This window comes from Gavia stellata, chromosome 1 (genome assembly GCF_030936135.1).
Source record: "Gavia stellata isolate bGavSte3 chromosome 1, bGavSte3.hap2, whole genome shotgun sequence".
NCBI classification, from domain to species: Eukaryota; Metazoa; Chordata; class Aves; order Gaviiformes; family Gaviidae; genus Gavia; species Gavia stellata.
In genome coordinates this window covers 1,343,465-1,352,133 of record NC_082594.1, presented here as the reverse complement: position 1 = coordinate 1,352,133, position 8,669 = coordinate 1,343,465, and the positions used below count along the sequence as shown (strand labels likewise).

Below are 8,669 nucleotides of genomic sequence, written 5' to 3'. Positions count from 1 at the left end.
CACAAAGGGCAGAGGTCAGGCTGGCTTTTACGAAGATTTGGGAGGCTTCTGAATTTACCACCGCGCCCACAGGCGGCTATTTCTGCGCAACTGAGAAGATGCCCAGCCCTGCACCACATTATTACCTGGGTTCTACTTACAAACCCGCACGTAAGCCTGCACTGTTACCTACGTTTTAGCGTTCCGATTGTTAAAATAAGATGCGCGACTGCAGACAACGCCGCGGTGTCACCCCACCGTGCCACCCCCGGCCTCCCGCAGCCCCCAGGGCCTCGGCCACCCCTACACCCCCCGCGGGGGCCACTCCGGCGGGAATAACACCGTTCCCCCACACACCCCCCGCGCTCCGCGGCCTTTTCCCTCAGGGAGGCGACCGCCGCCCCCCCCCGCTTCCCTCCGCGCCGCCGGCGCCAACCGCTTTCAACCGGCGGCGACCGGTTTTGAGGCGCCCCCGCCCCGCCCCGCCTCTCCCGGCAGCGTCACTGTTGCGCGCCGCCGCGTGACGTCACAGGCGCGCCGGGCGGGCGGGCGTTGCCATGGAGGCGGTGGGCGCCGGGGAGGAGGAGGCGGACGAGTGGCTGCTGCAGTCCCTGCGCCTGTGAGGGAGCCCCGGCCCCGGCCCCGGCCCCGGTCCCCCCGCCCCGCCAACCTCCCCTCCCTCCTTCTCCCCGCAGGTACGAGGACCTGCACACCTTCGAGCTCCAGGCGCCCACCCGCGTTATCGAATGGGCCCGGGGGAACCGTGAGTGAGGAGCGGCCCGGCCGCGGCAGGCCGGGTGGTGCTGAGGGGAGGAGAGGGGCTGGGCCGGGCCTCCGAGGGCCGAGCCGGGGCACCGGGGGAAGGAAGGGGGCCAAGGGGCTGGGCTGGGGCCCCGGGGGTAGGGAAAATGGCCACGGGGCCGGGCAGGGGCCACCGAGGGGGGAGAAGGGAGGCCATGGGGTCGGGCCGGGCCAGGGCCCCCAGGGGAGGCCAGGGTGCAGGGCCAGGGCCCCCAGGGGAGGCCAGGGTGCAGGGCCAGGGCCCCCAGGGGAGGCCAGGGTGCAGGGCCAGGGCCCTCAGGGGAGGCCAGGGTGCAGGGCCAGGGCCCCCGAGGGGGGAGGCCAGGGTGCAGGGCCAGGGCCCCCAGGGGAGGCCAGGGTGCAGGGCCAGGGCCCCCAGGGGAGGCCAGGGTGCAGGGCCAGGGCCCCAGGAGTGGGGCCAAGCGGCTGGGGCTGTACCGGGGTTCAGCCTGGGCTGCGGCTCTGTGTCCATGGTTCAGGATGGACCATGCTATGTCCCAGGGGTCTGGCTCAGGGAGGGTGGGCCAGGCGGGGCGGGGGGCATCCCTCACCCTGTCCCTGGTTCTTCATCCCCACCTCCAAGGGGTCTGTGTAGCCGGGTATGGCCAGTCTGGTGGGAACGAGATCCTGCAGCTGCTCCCACCACCGACGCTGCAGGCGAAGGAGACCCAGGTGGGTGTTGCAGCCAGGGCGGCACCAGATCTCTCTGTCCTCCTTGGCTTGATGTCTTCAGAGACCTGGCTGGGCTGGGCTGGGCTTCACAAGCTGTTACCTGGTCTCTGTTGCTCTGACAAGGACTTGGCCAGGTTTTGAGCAGTTTTGGTCAAAAGGTAAAGCACGTAATTCACCCGGCTGCTGGCCAGTTGAGGTAGCGCGGTTTGGCAGTCCAGTCACGTAATCCTGCTGCTCTGCGGGCGGCTTGTGCCATGAAAACTTCATCTCCAGATGTGTGAATGAAAGCATTTTGGGGGAAAATAGGACAGATGAGGACACCAAGGCCAATCAAGAAGGGACTTGCTGAGGTGCCCGAGCGTGGGGCACCACGCTGCTGCCTTTGGGTGGGTGACCTCTACGCTAAAGTAGAAGGTGGTGTTTGGTCACTGGGTAAGCAGAAAGCTCCTGAGCCAGATGTGCACGGATGATAACGAACCTGATCAAAGCTCTTGGCAGGACCTTTTCCATAATTTTTTTCCTCTAGTTTGGGATGCTTCAATCTTGTAGCTTCTGCTGAAATAGGCATTACTGGACAGGCGAGAGCTTTACCGAGCGACAATCTGTCTCTTGTCTCTGTCTTTTTTTCCTGGTAACTGACCACACCAATTTCTGCGCCACTAAGTGTGAAGAAATGACTTTGCCTCTGATTTCTAGGGTCTGTGTCCAGAGAGAGATTTCAAGGTGGAATGTGGTGGATTTTCGAACCGCCCGGTGTACAGCCTGAAACAAGTGCCGGACACCAGGTACAGCCACGGGATCCTTCCAGGGGTGTATTAGAGATGGAGAGGGGGCTTGTCCACTGAGAGAGAGCTCCATTTCCTTGCCTGCTTCCCAACCCAGCTGGTCAATCCTTCCAGCTCTGAGAGCAGCATGAGTCTGGGTGGGGAGCTGCCAGCCAGTGACACGTAGTGGTCCTCCCAGAACCCTGTCTTGGTGTTTGGAGAGGAGCCGTCTATCGGGGTGCTCAGCAAAATGGAGCGCACCCCGCTGTTGCGGTACTGAAAACTGCAGTCATGCGCCTTGTGGAGCAGCTGGCAGGGAAACTGAAGCTGCTGCTGGATAACTTGAATCCTCAGCTTCTTCCAGAATTGAGTTGTAGGGGCTGCTGACGTTGATGCTGGCTCACCAGGGATCCCTCCCTACCCCACTTCTGAGCAACGGGGGCCTGTATAGCTTCTTGCTCTGCCTTTGCCATCCCTTCCTTCTCCATTTAGCGCTGCGTGGAGGTGCTCAGCAGGCAGAGCAGGATACTAGTGGCTGCTGCCACTGCTCTGTAAGTCCCTGCTTATGCAGGTTCAGAAGGTTTTTTCCTGCCGTTGATTGCAGACCAAGCAAACACACTTCCCTCTGGCTGATTCATTTCACTTGTTCAGCTCTCTCCTCCTACACAAGTTGCTACTTTGGGGCTCTTTGCACTGTTCTTAGTCTAGCGCTTTTGGAAAATGTGCTAATTAAATGCCGTTGCCTGGGATTGTGTTTGCCTGGGCTGTGTAGAGCACCCTGGCATGAGGAGTTCTGGGATTACAGTCCTTACGGCCCCTTCTCTGCTCCAAGCAGAGGCAGGAGCTCCTCAGCACAGGAGGAGAGGCAGACCAGTTTATTCCAGGCTAGGGCAAAAAGGCTGTTCTCTGCTCCTAAAGAGTTTTGTGGGGTTCTTTTTGTTTCCTCAGCTTGCTGGTGACGAGCGGACCGCCAGACAGCTCCCTCCAGGTCTGGCAGGTGTCAGCAGAGGACTCCGGTAAGGGAACATGTTTCTGCGCTTGAGCAGTTTCTCAATCTAGTCTTTGCGTCAGGCATCTCTTGCTTCCCCTTCTTCCTGGGCGTAAAATGAGGAGCGGAGCGCCAGTCCCGTTCAGTGAAGCCCTGAGTGACTGTCCTTGCGTGGCGGGGGCAGGCGGAGGGCACGAGACAAGTGTCTACACCAATTCTGGTGGCTTGGAAAGAGATGGACTGGACGGCACAAACCTCGGAAGAGAATTAGTAGGTTTAGGCCTGTCACAGTGGCTTTCCACTTATTTGTGAGCTCTTGGTCGTACAAACAAAAGCCCTAATCATATAGTTGGCACAACGTACCCTTAATAACCCCAAGGGTTAGAAATAAAGAGCTCCATACATCACCTTTCAGGATATACCATGAACGACCTCAGTTCTCTGAGCCTATGTCTGCCTGCTTCTAGAAAAGGATTGCCATTGCTTTGTCTCTCTTGTGAAATGCTTTGAAACCACCAGAAAGGAAGTGCAAAATGTTATTAGAGGTTTTCTTGTTCTTCTTCATTGAAAATAAACATCTGTATTCACAACTTCCCATGCATTTTGCTCGATTTTAAATGGCTTGTTGTCAATCCTTGCTGGATGTGTTGGAAAGAGTGCTTTTATTCTGGAGAGGGGTTAGGGCATAATTGGATTTCTCATTGGTTTAGTAGGTCACTTTCAGCTTCATGAGGCTGTGAAACAGCTTAATCTTGTGGATTACTTGACTCCTGATGTGTTTTACAACTGCTTATGTCTCTTTCAAATAGATGTTATTAAGTCTGTAAGTGCCATACCTACAGAAAACGGCACTGGGCATCCTTGGGCTAAAATTGCAACCATTTCGGCCAGAGCCCCGTGGGTCCTTCATGGCTCAAGACTCAGCAGTGTCCAAATTACAGAGGTTGAATCGAGGAAAAATGTCTACATGGCAGGTATTTAAACCAAGTCTAATGATTGATATTTGGAAAGCTGGGGTTTGGGTAAAACAAGGGTATCTGCTCAAGTGGCAAATGTTTCCCTGGGTGGGTGCTTTCAGACATGTGCCAAAGGGTGTAAAGATATTTGCAGAAAGTACGTTGTCTTGAGGAAAGAGGTTACAATGCTCTGATCCATCTCCAGCTTCTCACTGCTCCCCTGACAGTGATTTCTCAGGCTTCTGCCCCAGATCTGTGCCCTACGAGCGCGCCACAGATGGTTTCAGTGCAAAGAATCGGGTTAGCAGAGGGCTGCTGTGTATGTTGTCCCAAACAAGGGAGGTGCTGGCCCGAGAGTCACATCGCTTGGGGTCGTTGAAATCGGCATCAAGTTCTGAGTGAGCTCTGTGTTACTCTGTGATCTGCCCGTGCGGATGGGAGGAGGGATCACGCCAGCCTCGTTAAACCAGCCCTGCCTTGCATCGAGGTGGTGAACCCAGGTCTGGTTTTTTGGGGGTCCTGGAGACCATCTCCCTTCACCTACACAGTAAGACACCCACACACTTCATCCCCTGGTGAGGAAAAGGTGTGTCTATGTGTCCAGTGGCTGTAACACAGGGCCCTGAGCAAAAGTAAGGTCTATTTGTCACTGCTCTGCTGTGTCCCCGTGCCACGGGGACCCACATGGCTCCCTCTACTGAGGGGTAGTGCTGGAGGCATCTGCTGTCAGTGCCCTGGTCCGTGCCAGGTCCCCCATGGGAGCTCAAACAGAGCTAGTGTTAGTTGTGAGCCTGCCTGTCTCCTCTGCCTGGGTGTTAACATCACCTTCTGAGGGCTGCAGGCTGTGCCCGCTCCACATAGATCCTGTGCAGAGGGAATTCTCGAGCAGGCTGTCAGTCCCTGCTGCTGGCTCTCTTGGACGAACTAGCATTGCTTGAAAGCCACTTCCAGGGACAAGGCTGGAAATTTGCTTTCCTCAGGCAAGATTGCAGCGGAGAAATCGTGCAAACGCTCCTCGTGGCATCTGAGATCTGCCTCTCTTTCCTAGACTCCAGAAACAGCGAGGAGCTCAGCGGCCTGGCGTTCCTGGATTGCAACACCTTGCTCCTCTGCTGTGCCAAGGGGCAGCTGTTCCTGGCCGACGTTCGGCAGCCGCAGAGTCCCTTGGAGGCTGTGTCCGTCCCCTTGGCGCCTTGCGGCGAGCAGTGGTGCATGGGAGTCGGGCGCAGAGCTCAAGGCTCTGACTTAAGCTCTCAGCCCGTAGCTTGCCTCTCGAGCGGAGGCCACCTCACCCTGACAGACGTAAGAAAAACCTCGGAGTCCTTGGCCTCAGCAAAGTGCAGAGTTCCCCCTCCCAGCTCAGGTGCGGAGTTCCTGTGCGTCTCCTGGGCTCCTGCTCTGGAAAGCTGCCTTGCAGTTTCAGGTACGTGCTTTGGGCAGAGATCTCCTTTTCCGGATGCTTTTTGGGTCTCTATTTCTATCGAGGCCCAGTTCATCCTGCCTTACTTTTAAACACCCCAGTTAGGGGGGTGGTTGTTCGGAGCTCCTCCTGGAGCCAGCAGCGTGGCGAGCTAATCGTCCTCTGCAGCTGCCTCTCTCCAACAGCTACAGAAGGGGCCCAGATGGGTTCTGGGGGACTCCCGCTTCCCTCCTGGGAGAACAGAGACCCCAAGCCCTTCGCAAACACTGCCCTGATAGTGCCAGTGACAGCCTGGCCGCAGGGATACTGCGCTGATAAGACCGGCAAGGCTGCCTCTTGGCCAGAGCATTGCAAATTCAGGCTAGTGAATCTGCAGGCTTTTTGGATCTGGCCCGTGTTCTCCCCGGCAGCTGTTAGTTTGAGACAAGCTCCTCGGAGGCTTGGATGCTCTGCTGTCACAGATTGTCAGTCTGGGCCTTTGTCCTCCTTTCTGTCTCAGCAGCCCTGCGGGGAGGTGAGTGCGAGCCCAATGCGACTAGAGCAAAGCAATTTACTTCTGCGGTCTCTCTGATTCCCTTTTATTCAAGGTTTTGATGGGACCGTGCACGTGTATGATGCGCAGAGCTGGGACAGCTGTGGCAGGGAAGCAGAACCGATCTTTGTCCACAAAGGCCATGCGTTCGGCGGACCGGGCGGCAGCGGAGGCCCTCCCTTGGTCACAGTGCACACGTGGCATCCGCAGAAACCGAGGACTTTATTGTCAGCAGCAAGCGACGGTTCCCTGCACGTTTGGGACTGGGTTCAGTCTTGTGGGAAGTGTGGGTAGATCATTCTTTCGGTGAGATGTGGTGTGTTTCCTGCTTATGTTCTAGTTTGCGTAGGCTGCGAGGTGTCTGTTTGCATGCAGATACTCTTTCGAGACAGTTGTAGTGAACAGAGCCAACTGTAAAGAGCGCTATTTTAATATAGTAAAAAATTTTGATGCTGTTACTTGTTCTCCTGCGTACCAGCCTTCAAATGGTAGCTGTGACTGTGTAGTAGCCTGTAGTTCTGGTCGTGTCCGCTAGCAGAGAACATACTGCTGGCATTTTATTGTAGACGGTGTCGTGTCTGCACTGTACTTTTCAGAAGAAAACAGACAAAAGAGCATGAGTACGGTTGGAGGAAATGGCCTACTCTGTGGCATATTTAACCCGCTCTTTTCCCGTCCCGAAGCACCCAGGGGAAGGCTGTACACCCCATGGGGTGTGGGCATTTCATCACGCGTGTGTGTTACGGGTAGTGGCCTCCGCTCAGGAAGTCGCAGTGCAAGCGCAGCTTGCTTGCAGCCTGCAAAAGGAACAGGAACAACCTTTTCAGCCCCAGCCTGCTGCAAGCTTTGCCTTCCCCCTGTGTAACTGGAGAGCACCCAGGCTAGGAAGAGGCCTCGGTATCTTTTGGCTTTTTTCCCACCAACTGAAAGTTTAAATTTGATCGAGCTGATGTGATTTCCTGGGCCTGAGGAAGCCAGGGGATGACTTGCAACGCCTACGCTGTCACCAAGGTGTTACTTGGGGAGGAAAAAAACTCCTGAATGTGAAAAACAACATGTTTTATCGAGGAGCTGGGGAGGGAGTTGAGAGCCGTGGCAGAGCCTGGCAGCGGGGCAGGAGAGGGATGTGGCAGGGGGTGCTCACCCGCAAAGCGGGGGACCCTGGCTTGCTTTGGCGCTGGGAGTTGCTTGTTGCTGGAGCAGCCAGCCTGGATCTCGGGGTGCGAATGCTTGCACAAGGCCTGCCAGGCTGCGTCCCCTCTGCTCCGCATCCCGGCAGCCAGCATTTGCCGTCCCCTCATGCTCCTACGTGCCTTTTCACGGTTATTTCTGGGCTTGGGAACTGCCGCTCTGCTTCCCGCAGAGGAGGGGTGCTCCCCGCTTTTCTGGGTGTAAGCTGAGGTGGCGGGGGGTGGTTGAGGACGGGCGAGATGGGTGCTGCGCTGGGTGAAGGTTGCAATTCAGGAGGACGGTGCTTGAAGCGGCTGGGGAAGCCTTGGCGCTGGCAGCGCGGCGTACTGAGCTGCGCTGTGTCATGGCAACAGCTGTTCGCCTGCGGGTGCTAAGGCTGAAATCCCATCCTGCTCCCATCCACCTGACGAGGATAACGTGGGGAAGCTCCACGCTGCTCACCTCGCAGGTCTCCTCCTCCCAGCACAAGCCAAAACCCCTCTGCTCCACACCCAAAACTGCCCCTGCCTACGTGGCAGCGTGTGAAATGGGGGGACCACATCCTGCCCAGGGTCTGGGGGGGTTTGATGCTTTGTCACCTACCAAAGCCGTAGGTCTGTGTCACCACCAGCAGCGGCGGTTGCTGTACCGGCGAAGAAAAAAGCCTGTCTGAGCCCAGGAGGAGCTGAGCACTCATGCAGAAATGCCTGGTCCTCCTTTCCGCCCCTGGAGGGTCCCCAGCAAAACCAGTCCGGCTGTGCCGATGTCAAACTGGTGTGAATGGGTTGTGGCCAGGGGCCTGGGAGGATTTCTGCCCCGGTGAGGGGCAGCTAGAAGGGTTCCTGGCTTTCCAGCCTCTACGTCTGCCCTTGAGTGCGTTCCTGCCTGCTGCGGGAGAGGACGGCGTGCCCTCCCCCTGCACCGAGACCTCCGGGTTCCTGAGTTTCGGAGGTGGCTTTTCTGCGCCGAGGCTGGGACCAGGCGCAGTCCCAGGAGGGGCAGCGTGCAGCTGATGGGTACGCAGGCATGGAGGGTTCCCCAGGTGGGATCCTGGAGCTCAAGGGATTTTTTCTGAGCACCCCTGGGAGTGGGAGATTGGGCAAACGGAGGTGCACCGCTCAGCTGCTGCGGCTCCTCTCGGCTCCTCCCTTTAGATGGGCTGAGGGTCTGGCCCTGGAGGAGGTGGGCTCTGAGGAGGAGAGAAGACCACTGCAGCCTTCCCGGCAAACAGGCTTCGTCTTCCTCGCCGTCTCCTTCGCAGGGACGTGGTGGAGGAGCTGACAAGCAGAAGCAGCAGAGCCAAGCCAGACCCGCTCCCACGTCACGGTGATGCAGGTAGTGTGGAGAGGACAGGGAAGCAAACTTCCTTGGCTTTCTGGAGAAATGG

The 8,669-nt window shown here is 57.5% G+C and overlaps 1 protein-coding gene across 1 annotated transcript; it reads left to right on the top strand.

Annotated features, from left to right (window-relative positions):
* Nucleotides 1-536: 536 nt before the first annotated feature.
* Nucleotides 537-6,570, top strand: WDR73 (WD repeat domain 73). The gene is made up of 8 exons (XM_059823842.1): nucleotides 537-598; nucleotides 675-742; nucleotides 1,364-1,452; nucleotides 2,149-2,237; nucleotides 3,165-3,232; nucleotides 4,014-4,178; nucleotides 5,209-5,583; nucleotides 6,168-6,570. Exons 1-8 carry the CDS (start codon nucleotides 537-539, stop codon nucleotides 6,404-6,406), a joined length of 1,155 nt encoding a protein of 384 aa, XP_059679825.1. The 3' UTR covers nucleotides 6,407-6,570.
* Nucleotides 6,571-8,669: the final 2,099 nt, after the last annotated feature.

Coding starts and splice junctions, on each gene's coding strand:
- WDR73 (XM_059823842.1), top strand. CDS start 537: ATGGAGGCGGTGGGCGCCGGGGAGGAGGAGGCGGACGAGTGGCTGCTG. Junction 743..1,363: donor CGAATGGGCCCGGGGGAACC/GTGAGTGAGGAG, acceptor CCCACCTCCAAG/GGGTCTGTGTAGCCGGGTAT. Junction 2,238..3,164: donor AAACAAGTGCCGGACACCAG/GTACAGCCACGG, acceptor TTGTTTCCTCAG/CTTGCTGGTGACGAGCGGAC.